General features: G+C 36.3%; 1 protein-coding gene and 1 pseudogene across 1 annotated transcript in view; one reads left to right on the top strand and one right to left on the bottom strand.

Annotated features, from left to right (window-relative positions):
- Positions 1-24,015, bottom strand: part of ZNF300 (zinc finger protein 300) — a 52,426-nt gene that overhangs the window by 15,158 nt on the left and 13,253 nt on the right. The window contains 2 exon segments of the mRNA XM_078066751.1: positions 7,747-7,753; positions 15,168-16,761. Of these exon segments, the coding sequence (XP_077922877.1) occupies positions 7,747-7,753; positions 15,168-16,761 (1,601 nt within the window).
- Positions 5,514-6,641, top strand: LOC118534651 (protein phosphatase 1 regulatory subunit 12A pseudogene; annotated as a pseudogene).

Consider the following 24,015-nt stretch of genomic DNA (forward strand, 5'->3'; position numbering starts at 1 on the left):
GAATATTGGTCAGTGTATGTATATAAGGAAGCTATCAAAGTTTGGGAAAATAAACACATGAAATGAAGGAGGAAACAGTAACCGGATCTCACAAAAAGCCAAGATCAATACCTGTTTCTACCAGCCAGACTGGGAAACTTTGCTATTCATGGGGCATTGGGAAGAGTAGTCAAAAGGTTCTGCCTCAATACTGAAAGTAGTTAGCTCTACACTAAAATCTTGCTCTAGTGCCACCTAACAAATCATACTTGAAAGGATCAAACTATTTCCAAGTAACAACTGAACTGCAGAGGAAAGGTTTACAAAAAATTGGAATACAAAAGTAGCACCCAACAAGGTAAAATTCACAATGTCTTGCATCAAATCAATAATTATCAGACACGTAGGGACGCCTGGGTGGCTCAGCTGGTTAAGAGTCTGCCTTCAGCTCAGGTCATGATCCCAGGGATTGAGTCCCACATGGGGCTCCCTGCTCAGTGGGGAGCCTGCTTTACCCTCTGCCTGCTGCTCCCCCTGCCTGTGCTTTCTCTGTATCTCTCTCTCTGACAAATAAATAAATAAAACCTTAAAAAAATAATTATTGGACATGTATAGAAACTGGAAAATGATACTCATAACAAGAAGAAAAATCAAAGAAAAAGAAAAGAAATCAGATTTGAAAAAGATATTGGAAATTGCAGACCTGGATGTTAACAAGTTATTATAAATCTTGCAGTTATTAAAAGGATAATACTAAAATATTATGAACAACTTTAGCCTCATAACTCTGACAAGGTAGATGAAATGGGCCATTTTCTCAAACACCAAAACTCAACCAAGATGAAATAGATAATCTGCATAGTCCAAATTAAAATCTACTCTTAATTAAAGATCTTGCAAAAAGAAAAGACAGTTTCGTTGGAGAATTCATCTAAATTTAAAGAAATAACATTGATTTTATTAATCTCTTCCAGAAAACAGAGGAGGGAATACATGTCAAATCATTTTATCAGGAAATTATTACCAAAACCATACCAAGAGAGAAAACTATAGACCAATGTGCCTCATGAACTTAGACACAAAAATCCTTAACAAAATATTAGCAAACCAAATCCAACAATCTATTAAGAGAATTATACACTATGACAAAGTGGAATGTATTCCAGGTATGCAAAGCTGGCTCAAATTTGGAAATTAACCAATCGATGTAACCCATCTATCAACAAGATACAAAGAAAAAGTATGTGATTATATCAACCAACACAGAAAAATCATTTGACAAAAATCCAACACCATTCATGATAAACACTCAGCAAACTAGTAATAGAGGGGAATTTCTTCAACTTGATAAAGAGCATATACAAAAAAGAATAAAAAACCCATAGCAAACATAATATTTAATGGTGAAATATTATATATTTCCCTCCTTAGATCAGGAACAAGGCAATAGTGTTTGCTCTCACTACTCTAACTCAACATAGTATTGGAAATTCTACCCATTAAAATAACACAAGAAGACAAAATTCAAACTGTAGAGATCAGAAAGGAAAGAAATAAAACTGACATGAATGATGTCAGTCCTTTATAGAAAATCCAAAGGAATTTACCAAAATTAAGCCTAAAACTTAATAACTAAGTTCAGCAGGGGCACCTGAGTGGCTCAGTCGGTTAAGTGTCTGCCGTCAGCTCAGGTCATGATCTCAAGGTCCTGGGATCGAGCCCCTTATCAGTCTCCGTGCTCGGTGGGGATTCTGCTTCTCCCTCTCTGTCTGCCCTCCCCACTCCTGCTCTTGCTATCTCTATGTCTCAAATAAATAAATAAAAGTCTTTTTAAAAAATGAGTTCAGCAAAGTCACAGGATACAAGAACATCAGTACATAAAAATCAATCACATTTCTATAGGCTAACAATAAGCATATGGAAATAAAAACATAATATCATTTCAATTGGTACAAAGGGATCAAAATACTTGGGCTTACACTTAAAGGATCTTTAGGAAGAAAATTACAAAATGTTGTTGAAAGAAATCAAATAAATGGAGAGATATACCATATCCATTGAGTTTAAGATTCATAAACTGTAAAGAAGTTATTTCTCCTCCAAACTGATCTATAGGTTTAATGTAATTTCTATTAAAATCACAGCAAGTTGTTGTTGTTGTTTGTAAACTTAGACAAGGTTATTCTAAAATTTGAATGGAAAAGAACAAGCCATAGAATACTAAAACAATCTTAACAATAAAGAATAAAGTTGAGGGCGCCTGGGTGGCTCAGTTGGTTAAGCGACTGCCTTCGGCTCAGGTCATGATCCTGGAGTCCCAGGATCGAGTCCCGCATCGGGCTCCCTGCTCGGCAGGGAGTCTGCTTCTCCCTCTGACCCTCCTCCCTCTCATGCTCTCTGTCTCTCATTCTCTCTCTCTCAAATAAATAAATAAAATCTTTAAAAAAAAAAAAAAAAAGAATAAAGTTGAAGGAATCATTCCCACAACTTCTGTTCATCATTGTACTGGAAGTTCTAATCAGTGCAATAAAGCAAAAAGAAATAAAAGATGCCCAGTTTGGAAAGGAAAATATAAAACAATCTTTATTTATAGATACATGGTCTTCTATATAGAAAATCTGATGTATTCTACCACCACCTATAACAAAACGGCTACTATTAGAACTAATCAGTAAGTTTAGAAAGGTTGTAGTATACTAGATCAATAACAGTTGTATTTCCATATACTATCAACAAATTATCAGACTAAAATTTAAAACATCTACAGAATTTCTTTTAAATGTGAAAGGCTTGGGGGTAGGTCTGATGAAAATTGTGAAACATCTATACATTGAAAACTACTAAACATTGCAAATAGAAATGAAAGAAGACTTAAATAAAAAGGACTATGTCCTGTTCATGTGTCAGAAACCTCATTATTGTAAACCTCAAATTGATTTATAGATTCAGTGCAATCAATTTAAATTGCAGCAAGCTTTTGAGAGGAAATTTACAAGATGATTCTTAAAATTCATATGGAAATGAAACGGTCTAAGAATAGCCAAAAACCTTTGCAAAAAAAAACTGTTTTAAGTCTAATACTACCTGACCTCAAGATTTATTATATACACAGCCACAATAATCAAGACAGTGTGGTGCTGGTGTAAAGATAGAAAAATGGATAAATGCAACAAAATGGATCAGAAATAGATCCAACTGATATAATGACAAATTTTCAACAAAGGCATTTCAGTGAGGGGAAAAATAGTGTTTTCAACAAATAACTGGATATCTATATTTTAAAATGAAGCCTTAATCCATTATTCATACCATATACAAAAAGTTAACTCAAAATGGACCATAACCCTAAATATAAAATCTAAAATTATAAAACTCCTAGAAGAAAATGTAGGAGAAAACCTTTGGGATTTAGGATTAGGCAAAGATTTCTTAGGTAAGGACAATAAAAGCATGAACCACAAAAGAATAAATGATAAGTTGAAAGTCTGGTCTTCAAAAGACACCATTAAAAGAATGGAAAGACAAGCCACAGACTAGGGGAAAATATTTTCACATCATGTATCTGATAAATAACCAGTAGCTAGAATGTATAAAGAGTTCTAACAACCAAATCTTAAATACTGAGCAAAAGATTTAAACAGACACTTTACTAAAGATATACTAATGGCAAAAAAGAACATAGAAAGATGCCCAACATCAGTAGTCATCAGGGAAATAGCTAATTAATACCACAGTGAGATACCACTTACACACCTACTAAAATGGCCAAAATTTAAAAACTAGTATTACCAAATGTTGGCAAGGATGTAGAGAAATGAACTTTTACACAGAGCTGGTAGAAATGCAAAATGGCGTATAACTTTGGAAAATAGGTAATTTCCTTTAAACATAAACCTATATGATCCATTTCATGCCTAATATTTATCCAAGAGAATAAGTATTAGGCATGTGAGCATACAACACACAATATCCAAGACATGTGTGCATATTTATACAGGAATGCTCATAGCAGCTTTATTTGTAACAAAAACTGGAAATAACTCAAATATCCATCATAGGCAAATGGATAAACTGTCCATACAATGGAATACTAATTAGCAAGAAAAATGAATGACCTCTTGATACACAACAAATTGGATTAAATTCAAAACAGTATGCTGAAAGAAACCAGTAAAAACAAGAATTTACATGTTATTATTCCATTATATCAAATTGTAGGACATGCAAAAGAATATATATAGTGGCCGAAAGCAGATCAGTGGTTGTCTGGGGAGAGGGTGGAGAGCTGGTGAAAGACTAATTACCAAGGGGTAAGAAGCAGCTTTTAGGGATGGACATGTTCCTTGTCTTGATTACGGTGATAGTTTCACTGATACATACATAAGCCAAAAGTTACCAAATTATATACTTTAAATATGTGCAGTTTATTGTGTCTATTATATCTCAATAAATTTGCTTTAAAAAAAAAAAAAACTTCACCATGCTTAAAATGCCCTACATGTATCTGCTCCTTTTTTTGACAATATAAACACCTCTTCCCCTAATCCATTCCACTTCAGTCTGTTCTTCCCCAGCTTTCACCTCAAGGCTTTTGAGAACACTCTTCTTACTAGTATATAGACTTATCACTACTCTCTCCAACTGCCATAGCAAATAAGATTTAGATTATCTTCCCAAAACAAAAATACCTTTCTCTTCTGGTCTTTCTTAATCCCAGTTTACCCACACCGTATAAACTTCCTAATCTATGAAATTTTGGAATATTATTCCACACAGATTAAGTCAGTAAAACTGTTCATTCACTCTATCATTTGGTCCTTCAACTAATATTTAGTGAACATTATGTACTATGCATTCTTCTAGAACTTGAGCCATATCATTATAATAATGCAGCTAAATATTTCTGCCCCAATTGTGCTTAAATGCTACCAAAGTGGACTGAGAGTAAATAAACAAAATAAATTATAACATGAAAAAAGTGCCATTAAAAAAGTGAAATAAAGCAAGGTGATAAGTCGTAGCACTTGAGGGGAGTTTTTGTTACATATGGAAACCTGCTAGTCTTAGAGAAGTCTGATCTAATCAGTTATTTAAGAACACAGAATCATAATACACTGCAATTCTACAGTGATAAAATTACATAATGATAGTTATGAGTGCCTGCTCAAGGCTACCAGAAGAAAGAAAATAATAAAGATTGGAGCAGATAGAAAAAACATAGATAATAAAAACCAATGAAACCAAGAAATTGTTCTTCAAAAACCTCAACAAAATTGACAAACTTTCAGCTAGACTGACTTAGGAAAAAAGAGAGAAGATTCATAGAAAATCAGAAATAAAAAAGAAGGCATTATAATTGATCTTACAGAAATAAAAAAGATTATGAGTGTGCTCTGAACAATTGTACACCAACAAACTGGATAATCTAAATGAAATGGACAAATTCTTACAAACCCAAAACTTACCATTGCTAAATGATAAAGAAGTAGAAAATCTGAATTAACCTAAAACTAGTAAGGAGATTGAATTAGTAATCAAAAACCTCCAAACAAATAATCCTGACTACATCTGCTGCTGGCCCTGTCTCCTCCACATCAGAGATCAAAGAGAGATGCACATCATATCTCACTCCTCTTAGAGATGAAGAATTTGAATCCCAAAGAAAAGCAAGATCTAGAAAATTAGAACAGTCTAGAAGATCAATGCAGGGGGTGACACTGAAGAGGCTGAAAAACATTAAGAAGTTGTTCTACCAGAACCAGAGAATAAGAATGAAGAAAAACAGGATAAAGAGAATCAAGAAGAAAAGGAGTCAGAAAGGTCTAGAGAAGATGAATATAAACAAAAGTACTTCAGAACATATGAGCTTTATGCGTTACAGACTAGAATCAACTTCAAGTTCAACCACCCTGTCCTCTTCATGGTCTACCATGAACAGTTCACTCTATGCTTCAAGTCAACTAAACAGGCCAAATAGTCCTGTAGGTGTAACTTCTGTTTACTCCAGAGTTAACAAAGGAAAATTGAAAGAGAGGGAGAAAGAAAAAAAGGAAAAAGAAGATAAACCATAACCTAAATCAATCACAGAATGATGGCAACAAGGAGAAATAAGATCTATGGAAGTTTCATATCGGAAATAAGACAGCAATGAAAATGAACAAGAGGAACAATCATAGAGAAGAGGGATCCAAATAAGAATAAAACTGAGATTCCATTTCTAGATAAGAAGCCCATCCCGCATCAGCTAGGTGATCAGTATGATGCCTTGCTGGAACGCTTTGGAGCATAGTTTCTTAAAAGAAAGAAAACCTTACAGTAGCAGGCTAAAAAAGGATTGATTCCAGACTATAAAAACCCTTACGAACAAATTCTAGCTGAAAAGAAAAAGCTTAAAATAGCTACATGAGGCAAATATGGAACTGACAGATTTTAAATCGTAGTTGGAAAAGGCCACCCAGAGTTAAGAAAGATTTGCTGCGAGGTCACTATTAGAAACGGAAAAGAAGGAACAAAGAGCTTTAGAAAGAATGAAGACCTGAAGTAGAAGTAGAGCTCAAATGCCACCAGACCTAAAAGCAGACAAATAAAAGTTAAAGGATGAAAATAGGGCATTGGTCAGTACGGAGCACACTTTCCAAATTAAAAAGGGAAGCAGCAAGTAATGGAACCACGCATATTAGCAACCCAGCAGCCCATAATCGAGTCACTTGAAACCGGGGAAGAATCCTTGGAGACTATCATTTTCAGATATCCTGCCAAATGCCCACTTACCTAGGTTGTTTCATTTTTTTATTTTCTTGTATTGAGACCATTGTTCCATATTAATGCAGCTGCTGAGAAGTTTGTTTTAATGACTAAGAAAACTTGGTTTACAAGTCTAGGATATAAAGAAAGTGCTCAAGGCCAGATCTTCCTCAGATATTTAACCAATAAGGCTTAATTGTACATAAACACTTTCATGTCAATAAAAACTTTGAGCTCTCACAGAAGACAAGTATTCAACATTTTTGATGAGCCACAGTTTTGAGTTTTTCAATTTTTTTTTTTTTTACTTTATATGTTTGGTTTTGTATTTTTTCCTTTCTAACTCTCCATGTGCCAGACTCTTCCATGTTTTCAGCTTTTTCATTTACAGAAAATGACACATGCTCTTCTGAGATCATTGTTATGTATTAGGCTAATGTTGTGTTGTCTCTCACCTAAATTTCTTGGTGGAATATTTGCTTTCACTATGCAATATGCATTTATTTCCTGTGTAAAGCTTTAAAGTCAATTGAGATTAGACTCCTTTAAGCCCTATTTTCTGCCTTCATTGGTCAGTTTGTTTTTTATTATTGTAGTATATTAGATGCTGTAATCTTCACATTTTAGTAGGTCCTGAGTGATGCTGTATATATAGACAAGTGTCTTGTTTTGATCTTTAGACTACCACATGTCATGCTTGACTATTTTCTTATTTCACATATCTGTTAATGCAAAGTAGGCTACTCCATAATTGTGTAAAAAACAAAATATGCTAACATGAATAAAGGCTTTAAAAGGCATACAACAGGTGGAGCCCTATCCTTACAACATTTTTCTACTTTATTTTTTAAAAGATTTTATTTATTTGAGAGAGAAAGATTGAGAGAGAGAGAGAGAGCATGAGTGGGGAAGGAAGGGCCAAGGAAGAGGGAGAAGCAGACTCCCCTGCTGAGCAGGGAGCCTGATGCAGGGCTCCATCGCAGGACCCTGAGCTGAAGGCAGACACTTAACCGACTGAGCCACCCAGGTGCTCCCATTTTTCTACTTTAAAGTGCTTTTACTTTTCTTTTCAGTTTTTATTTCTTAGTGTTCGACCCCAATTAAGGTTGCATAAGGTAACTCTTTACACATCACATACCTAAATTTATCTGACTACTGTGTAAAACCCTGTGCTAGCCAAAGTAATGCTATGACAGCATTTGCAGACTTAACCTGTGAGTTATTGTTAAATGCATGTCATTGCCATGTAAAGAGACATTAATTTTGATACTGCCAACATGTTCAGACTACTTTATACATTTCAGTGGCCTTTTCTTTTAAAAAAAAGAGCAAAACCTGGGTTACTTGTATGGTTCAGTTGGTTAAGTGTCACTCTCGATTTCGGCTCAGGTCATGATCTCAGGGTTGTGGGATGGAGCCCCGCATTGGGCTCCATGCTCAGCAAGGAGACTGCTTGAGATTCTTTCTCTCTCCCTCTGCCCCTCCCCCACTTGCACTCTAAATAAATAAATAAATGAATGAATAAATAAATAAAAATTTTTTAAGAGGAAAACCAAGTTCATAATGAAGGTAATTTTTTATTTGGAAAAATAGCTTTTCTATTCTCATTAAGCCATGGGAAAAAAAATATCTAACAAATAACTGTCTCCTTTACCACTAAACAGTTTAGCCATTTGAATAAACTGTACATTGTAAAGTTTATAGTAGCTAACTGTATTACTGATTGTACATATTAAATGTGTGTGTGTTCCTTCATTTTATTTTAAAGATTTTATTTATTCATTTAGAGAGAGAGCGAGAGCGAGCGTGAGTGGGGGGAGGGGGAGAGGGAGAGAAAGAATCCCAAGCAGACTCCATGCTGAGCATGGAGCCCAATGCGGGGCTTGATCCCATGACCCTGAGATCACAGCCTAAGCCAAAATCAAGAGTTGGATGCTTAGCTTACTGAGCCACCCAAGCACCCTTCATTTTATTTTTTTAAGAATTTTTTTATTGAAGTATAGTAGACATACAATGTTACATTAGTTTCAGGGGTACAACATAGTGATTTGACAATTCTATATATTATACTGTGCTCACCACAATAAGTGTAGTTAACCATATGTCACCATGTTATTACAATATTACTGACTATACCCCTTATGCTGTACTTTTCATCCTTGTGACTTACTTTATAACTGGAAATTTGTACCTCTTAATCTCCTTCATCTATTTCACCCTTCCTCCTAACCCCCTCACTCTGGCAACCACCAGTTTGTTCTCTGTATTTATGATTCTGCTTCTATTTTGCTTAATCTGTTCTTTAGGTTCCACATATAGGTGAAATCATATGGTATTTGTCATTCTCTGACTTATTTCACTTAGCATAATATTCTCTAGGTCCATCCATACTGTAACAAATGGCAAGATCTCACGTTTTTATGGCTGAATAATATTCCATTCCATACATAAATATATTTGTAACATCTTTATCCATTCATTTATCAATAGACACTTAGGTTGCTTCCATATCTTGATTATTATAAATAATGCTGCAATAAAGATAAGGGTGCATATATCTTTTTGAGTTAGTGTTTTTCTTTGAGTACCCAGTAATGAATTATGACATCACATGGTATTGCTAATTTTTTGAGGAACCTCCATACTGTTTTCCACAGTGATTGTATCAATTTACATTCCCACCAACAGTGCATGAGGGTTCCCTTTTCTCCACATCCTCATCAACACTTATAATTTATCTTTTATTTACTGTCTTTTTAACACTAGCCATTCTGACTGGTGTGAGGTGATCTCTCATTGTGGTTTTGATTTGCATTTCCCTGATGATTAGTGATGGTGAACATCTTTTCATGTGTCTGTTGGCCATCTGGATGTCTTATTTGGAAAAATGTCTATTCAGGTCCTCTGCCCATTTTAATCATGTATTATTATTTTTGGTGTTAAGTTGTAGAAGTTCTTTATATATTTTGGATATTAACCCCTTATCAGATATATTGTTTGCAAGTATCCTCTTCTATGTAGTGTGTTTCCTTTTTGCTTTGCTGATGGTTTCCTTTCCTGTGCAAATGTTTTATTTTGCCGTAGTCCTAATAGTTTATTTTTATTATTTCCTTTGCCTGAGGAGATAGATCTAGGAAAATGTTGCTAAGGCTGATGTCCAAGAGACTATTGCCTATGTTTTCTTTGAGAAGTTTTATGGTTTAAGGTCTCATATTTAAGTCTTTAACCCACTTAGAGTGTGTTTTTGTGTATAGTTTAAGAGAGGGGTCCTGTTTCATTCTTCTGCATATTGTTGCCCAGGTTTCCCAACACCATTTATTGAAGACTGTCTTTTCCCCATTGTATATTCCTGGCTCCTTTATCAAAGGTTAATTGACCATATAAGCCTGAGTTTGTTTCTGCGTGCCCCTTTAACAGGTCATTGTGTTCTATTGCCCATTTTAGATTATTTTGAAACCGGAGTATTATAAGTCAGTAGTTTAAGCGCCCCCTTTCTTGGTTGGTTTTAAGAAGACATATGGTATTCTATTAAACCAGCTCAGAGTCTTGGTTTTTAAAGATACAAAGATAGTTGTGGGGAGTTTACTTTTTATTATACTTAAACTGTATGAATAGTTCATCTGAATATAGAGTATTTCCGGGTCTTATGTGGATGTAACATATACAAATAATTGAATAATTAAATGCATGTTTCTAGTATTTCAGCATTTTCTATTTAGATTATGTATTCTTTGTATACCTAAAACTGAACAGCTACCGTGCTATATTGATTCTACTGATAGTACTGAGCAGACCCAGTTTCTGCATGAAAATAGTTGCAAAAACTATTTTGGAAATAAAATGTATTTTGACACATACAAATAAAACTAAAACGAATAAAATAACTCCCAACAAATAAAATCAGGACCTGATGCTTCACTAATGAATTCTACCAAATATTTAAAGGAAAATAAACACACTCTTCTGCAAAATCTTCTAAAAAAACTGAAGAGGAAGGTATACTTCCAAACTAATTCTCAGAGCATTTTTCTGCTATCAGAGCCAGACTAAGATACCACAAAAAAAAAACTACAGACCAATATTCCTGATGAGTATGAATATAAAAATTTTCAATAAAATAATAGCAAACAGAATTCAACACACATTAAAAGGATTATACACCATGAACAAGTGGGATTTATTCCTGGAATGCAAGGATGGTTCAACATATGAAAATCAATGTAATATGGCACATGAATAGAATGAATGAAAACCACAGGATCACCTCAACTGGTTCAGAAAAAGCACTTGACAAAATTCAACACACTTTCATGATTAAATAAAACATTCAAAAAGTACAAATCGAAAGAAAATAAGGGCCATACATAAAAAGCCCAGAGTTAACATACTCAATGGTAAAATAATGAAACTTTATCTCTAAGATCAGAAACAGAACAAGAATGCCTGCTTCTGCCACTTACATTCTACATAGCACTGAAAGTCATAGCCAAAGCCATTAGACAAGAAAAAGACACAGAAGTCATCCAAAACAGAAAAGAAAAATTAGGCAAGAAAAAGACACAAAAGTCATCCAAAACAGAAAAGAAAAATTAGCTGTTCTCAGATGATATCTTATATACAGAAACTCTAAAGATTCCACAAAACAAAAGATCTGATAAATGAATTCAGTAAGGCCGCAGGATACAAAATCAACACACTAAAATCTGCTTCGTTCCTATACACTAACACGGAAGAATCTAATACAGAAATTAATAATTCCAATTACAACAGCATCAAAAAGAATAAAATACACAGGAATAAACTTAACAAAGGAGACAAGACTTGTACACTGAAAATTACAAACACAGCTGAAAGAAACAAAACACACAAATGGAAAGAAACCGCATATTCACAGATTGGAAAACTTAATACATTTAAGATGTAAATATCACCCAATGTAATCTACAGACACAACAAAATTTTTATCAAAATCCTACCCAATGGCATTTTTTTTTTTCTGCAGAAATAGAAAAATCCATCCTAAAATTCATATGTAATCTCAAGGGACTCTGAATAAACATACCAAGTATGTTTTCTGACCACAATGGTATGAAACTAGAAAATAACAAAGAAAACTGGAAACTCACAAATATGTGGAAATTTAACACATACCTGAACCAAGATATTTTACAAATATCTTGAAGCAAATGAAAATGGAAACACAATTTACTAAAACCTATTGGATGTAGCAAAAGCAGTTCTAAGCAGGCAGTTTATAGTGATAAATACCTACATTAAGAAACAAAGATCTCAAACAACCAACTTTACACCTCAAAGACATAGAAAAAGAAGAAAAGATTAAGCCAAAAATTAGCAGAAGAAAGGAAATAATGGAGTCAGAGCAGAAACAAATGAAATAGAGAGCAGAGAAACAATAGAAAAGATCAACGAAACTAAAAGCTGGTTTTCTGAAAAGCAAAATTAACACACCATTAGTCACACTAAGAAAAAAGGAGAGAAGACTCAAGTACAATTAGAAATGAAAGAGGAGACATTATAACTGATAACACAGAAATACTACCTATCATAATGTCACTTAGAACAATTATGCCAACAAATTGTATAACCAAGAAGTAAATTCCTAGAAACATACAACATATGAGACTGAACCATTCATAGAAAATCTTAACAGACCAATAATGAGTAAGAGACTGAATCAGTAATCAAAAACATCTCAACAAAGAAAAGCCCAGGACCAGATAGTTTCACTGGTGAATTCCACCAAATATTTAAAGAATTAACAACAATCCTACTTAAACTCGTCAAAAAAACTGAAGAAGGGAACACTCCCAAACTCATTTTACAAGGCCAGCATTACTCTGACACGAAAGCCAGATAAGGGCACTACAAGAAAAGCCCAACATTTTTGATGAATATAAATGCAAAATTCTCAACAAAATATAAGCACACAGAATTCAACAGCACATTTAAATGGTCATACACCATGATCATGTGATTTATACCTGGGATGCAAGGATGTTTTAACATATACAAATTGATAGAGGTAATCACCACATTAACAGAATAAAGGATAAAAAAATCATCTCAACATTTTGCAGAAAAATTATTTGTCAAAAATTCAACATCCTTTCATGATAAAAATTCTCAATAAATTAGTCACAGAAAGAACGTACTTCCACATAATGAAGGCAACATATGGCATGCTCAGAGCTAACATCATAATCAGTGGTGAAGAAAGCTTTTCCTCTAATATCAGGAACAATGCGAGGATGTCCATTCTTGCCACTTCTATTCAACATAGTACTGGAAATACACGTTTTCTAGACATGATGTATTTTTCATGCCACTATAACTGATGCCTTTAAATTTTCATTTTATATCTATTGCATAAACTTTATTTTTAAAAACTTTATATACAGAAACATTGCTACTTCCTATTTCTAATAATTAACCTATACATTTTCATCTTCTATGCATATAATTTTATCAATAAATAATGTTTTATTGCTTTCTAATCAATTACACCAATTTTTTCTTGCCTGATTTTCCTAACTAGGTCTTTCAATGCAATGTTGAATAAAACTGGTGAGAATGGGCATTATCTTTTTTCCAGACTTTAGAGGGATAATTTTCTATACACCCATAAGTATTAAATTTTCCTATATTTTATGGTAATATACAGTACATATTATGTCATGATCAGATCAGTGAGGTTTCCTGGAAGGTAAAAAGGCAAAATGGAAGGCCCATGAGAAGATAAGAACTCTTGAGTCTTTATTTTCCTTACATATTTCTGTAAGTGTTACTATATTATCATTTCCTTCTCACATTTCTGTATGTTCCTGAGACCCTGATTTTCCCATACTTCCATAAGGGCCAGGTAGGGCCAATTTCCATCAAGACCTCTCAAAGCAGATCACTCCATGGTACATGCCTGAAGGTTTTATTTCCCGGATCCAAATGGCCAATTATAGCCAGTATCAATAACTGTTTACAGTGACACAAAGAATTTTCTCACACACATTTGCATATCTTTATGAGGTATGCTATGTCCTCTGCAGAGGTTCCCATACAGAGTCTTACTTCTCAGAGTAAACACTGGGGCCCTGCAGAGAAACGGTCAGCTAAGCAGGACATATGAAGGAATCAAGTAGGAACTTTCTGGCAGAAACCATATTTAGCCACACAGGTCACTATATCCCTGCTACATATGACTTCTCCCCAACAAGATGCTTTCCTAAAGATTCTTACGGAGAAGAGTTGGGCCCACAACGAAGAATACAGAAACATTTTAGAGATAGCAGGTGGGATTCATACCTGCCCATGTAGGCTATCCCAGGCATGTCTTCCACATTCCCTATGGATTTTTCTCTGAGGGCCACTCAATTCTCAGGAAAAAGAATCGGTGCTTTTGGGAAAGGGTAAAACAGGATCTGTGATGGTATCATACAGGGTCTTTATGTGCAAGCACCATAAAGTACATGTGTTTGCAAAATAAAAAGTGAGGTCTCCATAACGTATGAATTAGGCCACCAGACACAAGGCAGTGTTAATGGAAAAAAGACAGAAAAGGAAATCAGGAGAATCAGAAACACAGGGTCTGGAATGCAAATCAAGTTTAAAGGTGTACACCTGGGTATTAGCAACCTCCTTCAAAAGAACAGAAAGGGAAGATAAAGGGGACAAATATGAGCTAAAAACATGTCTCTGCCAGAATTTTATATATAGATCAGGGAACAGATACTGTGGATGAAAAAAGGCTACACAACCGGTGAGTTACACAAGTTACACAATCGGTGAGTACTGGAATAAGCATTAAAACCCATGACCATCTATGTCTTTTCATCACACCAAGTTCCTAGAGGGGAGGAGTAAAAGAAAGAAAATAGCAAGAAGTGTCAATTCCAAGGTCCTGGGTCCATCCACTGACACAGATCAACTTATATTCTTGAAATAAAACAAACAAACAAAGAGACCACATTTATTGGACCTCATCAACCCATCTTTCCATCTATCTATGAGAATAATTTTACAGATACCCTTAGGAGTAACAATCAAATCCTTCCCCCAGGCACCGTTTCTAGGTCATGGCATCTTTTGACTCAAGCTTTCTTCATGTCCTCTACAGGGAATTACTGCACAGCTATAATTATGCTAAGTTAACAATAACAATATTATCACATGTCCAATTCTTACTATGTAACATAATCATAAATACATAACTTCAAAATAAACTATATATATGTAACTTGTTATATTAATCATTCAGTTCACAATCTCAAAAGTTTTACATGCCATAGTGAAAATGCCCATTATTTATATAACTGAGATGTCTGTATTATCTCTGATAAAAAATTACATACATTAGGAAGTTTATTTCACTTGTAAAATTTTATCAGTAAAGATGCCCCCAAACTCATTGAAATTCATGGGTTTTGTGTTACTTATTAAGGCTTGAGCAGATACTGAAGATTTTTCTGTGCTTAGTCCATTCTTATGATTTTACCACTGCATGAATTCTCTGGTGTACGGTGAGTTGTGACTTTTGAATGAATGCTTTCCCACATACAGTACATTGGTAGGGTTTCTCCCCAGTATGAATTCTCCGATGTACAACAAGGTCTGACTTCTGGGAAAAGGCCTTTCCACATTCAGCACATATGTAAGGTTTCTCTCCTGTATGAATGCGCTGATGCCCTGGGAGGTGGGACTTCTGAGAGAAGGCTTTCCCACATTCACTGCATACATAAGGTTTTTCTCCTGTGTGAATTCTCTGATGTCCAATGAGATGTGACTGCTGACAGAAGGCTTTTCCGCATTCACTGCATTTATAGGGTTTCTCTCCAGTATGCGTTCTCTGATGTATGATGAGCTGTGACTTCCGGGAGAAGGTCTTCCCACATTCAGTACATTCATAAGGTTTCTCCCCAGTATGAATTATCTGATGTATAATGAGTTCTGACTTCCTGCTGAAGGCTTCCTCACATTGAGCACATTTGTACGGTTTCTCCCCAGTGTGAATTCTTTTATGTATAATGAGGTGGGACTTCTCACAGAAGGCTTTCCCACATTCAGTACATTCATATGGCTTCTCTCCAGTATGAGCTCTATGATGTATAATCAGCTGTGACTTCTGGGAGAAGGCTTTCCCACACTGATTACATTCATAAGGTTTCTCTCCAGTGTGAATTCTCTGATGTATAATGAGGGGTGATTTCTGGGAGAAGGCTTTCCCACAGTCATTACATTCATATGGTTTTTCCCCAGAATGTACTCTCTGATGTATAATGAGGGATGATTTCTGAGAGAAAGCTTTTCCACATTCAGAACATTCATAAGGTTTTTCCCCAGTATGAGTTCTCTGATGTACAATGAGATGTGACTTCTCACTGAAGGCTTTCCCACATGCACCACAATCATATGGTTTCTCTCCAGTATGAATTCTTTGATGTATTATGAGTTGTGACTTTTTTAGAAAAGATTTTCCACATTCAATGCATAAACAGGTCTTCTCTCCACTTTCAACATTCACATATTGAATAAGAGATTGTTTATTGCTGATAATCTTTCCACACTGACTATCTTCACAGTGTTTCACTCCATTATGAATTTTTTCATGCTTAGAATAGGAAGAAATAAGTGTACTCCCACATCTAAAATTCTCACCAGTGTTTTTTCTTGCATAACCCCTATAACAACTGAATAAGTTTATATTAGGTTCCAAGCTCTTTTCAAATGAGTCACGTGTATACTGTCCTTGTCCTGAAGCATCTAGGTCTGTGTAGTCATGAAACATTTTTCCTAATGCCTTATATGAATAGCCTGATTCTTCAACAACTGTTTTGTTTTTGATGGCCATGACTTGCCTGAGAAGTCTGTCTTCATTTTCCTGATCTCTCTCCAGCTGGTCATCATCCTGCCATACCTTAAAAATGGAGTACAATGAATGATCTCTTGTTACACCTTCCAATATCTCCTTATGGAAGGAAACACCTTCAAGTATGTCCAATTGAGGATTTTCAAGTCTAGTCTCCCTCTCTGAAAGAATAAAAAAAAATCAAACAGATAAAAAGATTTAGTGAGGACAAAAGAGGTTAAAAACAAATGGATGATACATGATGGTCCAGAAGACAGAGAACTGGGAGGGCAACGGGCCATTTGAAACGTGTAAATTTATCACATGAGTACCTAAAGATGGACTTTACTTCCAAAAGTGGTGGCATGAAGTAGTTGAAGAATTCTCCTCCCCAAAAAACAAGTACAAAAATAAAATGATTAAAAAGCAAAAACTAATTTAGGGCACTGAAAAACTACCAATAGGAGGTAATAAGCTGAAAAGTGCTTACTCACCCAAAACTTCTACTTCATTAGGTAAGAATGGGGAGCTTGTGGCATTCTTTCCTAAGGTTTTCCCATCTCCCACCCCTAGTTATGGGGCATTAAAACACTAATCCACAGGATACAACTTAATGCTGTTAGTAAAGCAGCTAGAAACTTAATGGGAATTTGGAAGCAAAAGAGTCATAGAAAGATTGAGATGATAAACTCTCCCTATACTCCCGCCTCACCACTAAAATATTTGTGCAAAGATATCCTAGAGAGCCTAGCAGTGATTGAAAGTTTGGAGAGTCTTGCAAATTTGCTATACTTTTAAAGTATTCTGACACATAGACGACTCAGGCAGCAAAGAGTGAAAGCCACACTGGCTTCTGATGTCTACTACAACCTCTGTCCAAATCACTAGCTCACCTCTACTTTATCCAGGTGAAGGGGAGTCTCTTAGAGAGCCAGACTTAAACAAACAAAAACCAGAGACATCAGCAATGACACTCTATGGGAGAGACAGATGTCACAGTATAAGCCCAAGCAAATTAAATGCCTCTAAGACAGAAAAGAAACGCTTGGAAGATCAGAAGAATCCAGACTACAACATATCATCTATAATGTAGAATTTTCAACCAAAAATTACTAGACATATAAAGAAACACAAAACTGTGACCTAAATTAAGGAATAAAATCAGTTAATAAAAAGTAACTCTATGTGGGTACAAATGCTGTATTTTGTAAACAAAGATTCCCAAAGAAGCTATTATAAACATATTAACTCAAAGGAAAAGACTGCTAGGCAATGAGTGCATAAATATGTAATTTTAAAAGAGAAAAAAGTATATAAAGGAACTAGTTTGACTATATGGAGACAGAAAGAGGAAATCTTGAGTATTAGAACTATCTTGTATCATGATTGTGGTAGTAGTTAACTTACTCTATGCTTAACATTAATTTTGTGTAAGTTAAAACATAAAAGAACCAAATGGAAAGTCTAAGGCTAAAATTAAAATTTCACCAGATGGGCTTATTAGATTTGAGAAAGCAGAAAGCAAGATCAGAATCAGTAAATTTGAAGATATCACTAAAAATTAACTAACCCAAAGAACAAAAAGAAAAAAGGATTATAAAAAAATAAACAAAAATTCAGAGATCTGTGGTGTAATAATAGGCATTCCATCCAGTATATGTGTAACTAGAGTGGTAGAAAGAGGGGAGAGAAAAAGGCAAAAAAAAGAAAAAAGAAAAAAGAAAAGAAAAATGTCTTTAAAATCACCCGATTTGGTGAAAAATGTTAATTTACATATCCAAGAAACTCCATAAAGTACAGGCAGGATACCTAGATAACTAGCCACATCAAAATCAAACTGCTGAGAATTGGAGAGAAAAAACTTGAAAGCAGTAAGAAAAAAAAATGACACATCATGCATAGGAGAAGCATAGTACTGCCAGCTGAGTTTCAACACACTCAAAAACTCTGAGGCCAGGAAACACTGGAATGACATATTCAAAATACTAAAAGAAAGCAACCTGTCAACCAAGAATTCTATATCCAGTGAAACTCCTTTAAACATGGCAAAATAAAAGCATTTGCAGATAAACAGAAATATTTGCTAGCAGAACTGATTTACAAAATATACAAAAGAAAATCTCTCTGTCTGACAAAATAGTACCAGAAAATAACTTAAATCCATAGGACACTAACAATTTTTTTAAGTGTGTAGGTAAATATAAGGAATTTAAATATGTCTGCCTTTTCTCTTTTTCTTTTCTGTAAAAAGCTTTTTAAAGCAAAAATAAAGAAGAAAAGATGACGGAGGAGTAGGGGACCCTATTTCAACTGGTCCCCGGAATTGAGCTGGATATCTACCAGACCACTCTGAGCACCCATGAAATCAGCCTGAGATGTAAGAAGATCTGGATCTCTACAAATAGAATATTGCAGGAGGTTGGTTTTGAGGGACAAAGTGGGGAGCCGTGATTCCATGGGCAGATATCGGAGGATAAACGGCAGCAGGAGGGAGCCTGTCCGTGGGGATCCTACACCGCCGGTGAGCGACAGCCTTGCACGCTGGGGACGGGGCACAGACTCGCAGACTGGTAGTGGCGGGGAAAGGACTTTAGGGCAGCCCCCAGGGCGGAAACCTGTAGCGGCAGGGTCGCGTGCGTGCGAACTGGGAGCAGCTGGCGGTTTTAGAAGCACAAAGGGCAGAGACGTGCCCCAACCTGGAGGCAGGACTGGGAGGGCAGCGGAGGGGCGCACAACCCAGGACGCTGCAGTTTATAGCAGCACGGACAGAAACAGAGACGGTGTGGCCTGGAGAGCTCACTGAAGAACAGACTGCGATCTCTCTGCTCTGAGGCAGAGGGCTGGAAATGGTCTCTTCTGCTCTGACTCTCAGAAGAAACGTGGAAAGCTGCCAGGGAAAGCCACCAGAGAACAAAAGCCCCCCAAAAATGATTCCCGCTGAGCCCAACCCTGGCCACAGCGGGGCAGGGCAACTCTGCCCTAACAGGGTTGCCTGAGTAACAGCATGGCAGGACCCTCCTCCAGAAGACAGGCTGGGAAAACAAGAGGCCAGCAACCCTAAGGTACCTATAAAACAGGTGCATCTTGCTTGGGTTGTGGTCAATAATTTGGACTCTATACATTCCCTCAACCACCCATCAACAGAATGACAAGGAGGAGGAACCCCCAAAATAGAAAATATGTAGAAGTCATAGAAAATATGACTTATGCCACAGATTTACAAATGGATGCAGATATAACCAAGATGTCGGAGATGGAATTCAGGCTAGCAATTGTGAAGACAATAGCTACAACGGAGAATTCAATTAATGACAACATAGAGTCTCTAAGGGCAGAAATGAAAGCTGAATTGGCAGAACTTAAAAATGCTATCAATGAGATCCAATCCAATCTAGATAATCTAACAGCTAGGGTAAGTGAGGCAGAAGAACGAATAAGCGACCTGGAAGACAATTTAACAGATAAAAAGGGAAAAGAGGAGGCCAGGGAAAAACAACTCAGAATCCATGAAAATAGAATCAGAGAAATAAGTGACACCATGCATGAAGTGTTCCAATGTCAGAATAATTGGAATCCCAGAGGGAGTGGAGAGAGAGAGACAACTAGAAGATGTATTTGAGCAAATCGTAGCTGAGAACTTCCCTAATCTGGGGAATGAAACAAACATTCGCGTCCTAGAGGCAGAGAGGACCCCTCCCAAGATCAGGAAAACAGGCCAACACCCTGGCATGTAATAGTAAAACTCGCAAATCTTAGAACCAAGGAAACCATCTTAAGGGCAGTTAGGGGGAAGAGATTCCTTACATACAGAGGGAGGAACATCATAATAATGTCAGACCTATCCACAGAGACCTGGCAAGCCAGAAAGGCCTGGCAAGACATATTCAGGGTACTAAACGAGAAGAACATGCAGCCAAGAATACTTTATCCGGCAAGGCTGTCATTTAGAATGGATGGAGAGATGCAGAGCTTCCAAGACTGGCAGAAACTGAAAGAATATGTGACCACTAAGCTGGCCCTGCAAGAAATATTAAGGGGGGGTTCTATAAAAGGAGAAGTACCCCAAGAGTGATATACAACAGAAATTTACAGGGACAATCTATAAAAACAATATCTTCACAGGCAACATGATGACAATTAATTCATATCTTTCAATAATCACTCTCAAAGTGAATGGCCTAAATGCTCCCATAAAACGGCACAGGGTTGCAGACTGGATAAAAAGACAGGACCCATCCATATGCTGTCTACAAGAGACTCATTTTGAACCTAAAGATACATCCAGACTGAAAGTGAAGGGATGGAGATCCATCTTCCATGCCAGCGGACCTCTAAAGAAAGCTGGGGTAGCAATTCTTATATCAGACAAATTAGATTTTAAACTAAGGTCTGTAGTTAGAGACACAGAAGGACACTATATCATTCTTAAAGGGTCTATCCAACAAGAAGATCTAACAATTGTAAATATCTATGCCCCCAACATGGGAGCAGCCATCTACATAAGCCAACTGTTAACCAAAATAAAGAGTCATATTGATAACAATATGTTAATTGTAGGAGACCTCAATACTCCACTCTCAGCAATGGACAGATCATCTAAGCAGAAAATCAACAAGGAAACAAGAGCTTTGAATGATACACTGGACCAGATGGACCTCATAGATATATACAGAACATTCCACCCTAAAACAAGAGAATACTCATTCTTCTCGAGCGCACACGGAACTTTCTCCAGAAAAGACCACATACTGGGTCACAAATCAGGTCTCAACAGATACCAAAAGATTGAGATTATTTCCCGCATATTCTCAGACCACAATGTTTTAAAACTGGAACTCAATCACAAGAAAAAATTTGGCAGAAATTCAAACACTTGGAAGCTAAAGACCACCCTGCTCAAGAATGTTTGGGTCAACCAGGAAATCAAAGAAGAACTTAAACAATTTATGGAAATCAATGAGAACGAAAACACATTGGTCCAAAACCTATGGGATACTGCAAAGGCGGTCCTAAGGGAGAAATACAGAGCCATCCAAGCCTCACTCAAAAAAAATAGAAAAATCCCAAATTCACCAACTAACTCTACACCTTAAAGAACTAGAGAAAAAGCAACAAACGATGCCTAAGCCATGCATTAGAAGAGAAATAATTAAGATTAGACCAGAGATCAATGAATTAGAAACCAGAAACACAGTAGATGAGATCAACGAAACTAGAAGTTGGTTCTCTGAAAGAATTAATAAGATCGATAAACCACTGGCCAGACTTATCCAAAAGAAAAGAGAAAGGACCCAAATTAATAAAATTATGAATGAAAAGGGAGAGATCACAACTAACACCAAGGAAATAGAAACAATTATTAGAAATTATTATCAACAACTATATGCCAATAAACTGAGCAATCTGGATGAAATGGATGCCTTCCTGGAAACCTATAAGCTGCCAAGACTGAAACAGGAAGAAATTGACAATCTGAATAGGCCAATAACCAGTAACGAGACTGAAGCAGTGATCAAAAACCTTCCAAAAAACAAGAGTCCAGGGCCTGATGGATTCCCTGGGGAATTCTACCAAACATTCAAAGAAGAAATAATACCTATTCTCCTGAAGCTGTTTCAAAAAATAGAAACAGAAGGAAAACTTCCAAACTCATTCTATGAGGCCAGCATTACCTTAATCCCCAAACCAGGCAAAGACCCCATCAAAAAGGAGAATTTCAGACCGATATCCCTGATGAATATGGATTCCAAAATCCTCAACAAAATCCTAGCTAATAGGATCCAACAATACATTAAAAGGATCATCTACCACGACCAAGTGGGATTTATCCCCGGGATGCAACGGTGGTTCAACATTCGCAAATCAATCAATGTGATAGAACACATTAATAAGAGGAGGGAGAAGAACCATAAGGTCCTCTCAATTGATGCAGAAAAAGCATTTGACAAAATACAACATCCTTTCCTGATTAAAACTCTTCAGAGTATAGGGATAGAGGGAACACTCCTCAAGTTCATAAAATCCATCTACAAAAAACCCACAGCGAATATCATCCTCAATGGGGAAAAGCTGAGAGCCTCTCCCTTAAGATCAGGAACACGTCAAGGATGCCCACTCTCACCACTATTGTTCAACATAGTACTAGAAGTCCTAGCAACAGCAATCAGACAACAAAAAGAAATAAAAGGTATTCAAATTGGCAAAGAAGAAGTCAAACTCTCTCTTTTCGCAGATGACATGATACTTTATGTGGAAAACCCAAAAGACTCCACCCCAAATTACTAGAACTCATACAGCAATTCAGTAATGTGGCAGGATACAAAATCAATGCACAGAAATCAGTTGCTTTCCTATATACTAACAACACAACTGTAGAAAGAGAAATTAGAGAAACGATTCCATTTACAATAGCACCAAAAACCATAAGATACCTCGGAATAAACCTAACCAAAGAGGTAAAGGATCTATATTTTGGGAACTACAGAAGACTCATGAAAGAAATTGAAGAAGACACAAAAAGATGGAAAAATATTCCATCCTCATGGATCAGAAGAATAAACATTGTTAAAACGTCTATGCTACCCTTGGGGCGCCTGGGTGGCTCAGATGGTTAAGTGTCTGCCTTCGGCTCAGGTCATGATCCCAGGGTCCTGGGATCGAGTCCCGCATCGGGCTCCCTGCTCCGCGGGAAGCCTGCTTCTCCCTCTCCCACTCCCTCTGCTTGTGTTCTCTCTTTCGCTGTGTCTCTCTCTGTCAAATAAATAAATAAAATCTTTAAAAAAAAAAAAAAAAAAAAATCTATGCTACCCAGAGCAATCTATACCTTCAATGCCATCCTGATCAAAATTCCAATGACATTTTTCAAAGTGCTGGAACAAACAATCCTAAAATTTGTATGGAATCAGAAAAGACCCCGAATCACCAAGGAAATGTTGAAAAAGAAAAACAAAGCTTGGAGGCATCACGTTGCCCGATTTCAAGCTATATTACAAAGCTGTGATCACCAAGACAGCATGGTACTGGCACAAAAACAGACATATAGACCAATGGAACAGAATAGAGAACCCAGATATGTACCCTCAACTCTATGGTCAAATAATCTTCGACAAAGCAGGAAAAAACATGCAATGGAAAAAAGTCTCTTCAATGAATGGTGCTGGGAAAATTGGACAGCCACGTGCAGAAGAATGAAACTCGACCATTCTCTAACACCATACCCAAAGATAAACTCAAAATTGGTGAAAGACCTCAATGTGAGACAGGAATCCATGAAAATCCTAGAGGAGAACATAGGCAGTAACCTCTTGAACATCGGCCACAGCAAATTCTTTCAAGATACATCTCCAAAGGCTAGTGAAACAAAGACAGAAATGAACTTTTGGGACTTCATCAAGATAAAAAGCTTCTGCACAGCAAAGGAAACAGTCAACAAAACA

The sequence above is a fragment of the Halichoerus grypus genome, chromosome 2 (genome assembly GCF_964656455.1).
Source record: "Halichoerus grypus chromosome 2, mHalGry1.hap1.1, whole genome shotgun sequence".
NCBI lineage: Eukaryota > Metazoa > Chordata > Mammalia > Carnivora > Phocidae > Halichoerus > Halichoerus grypus.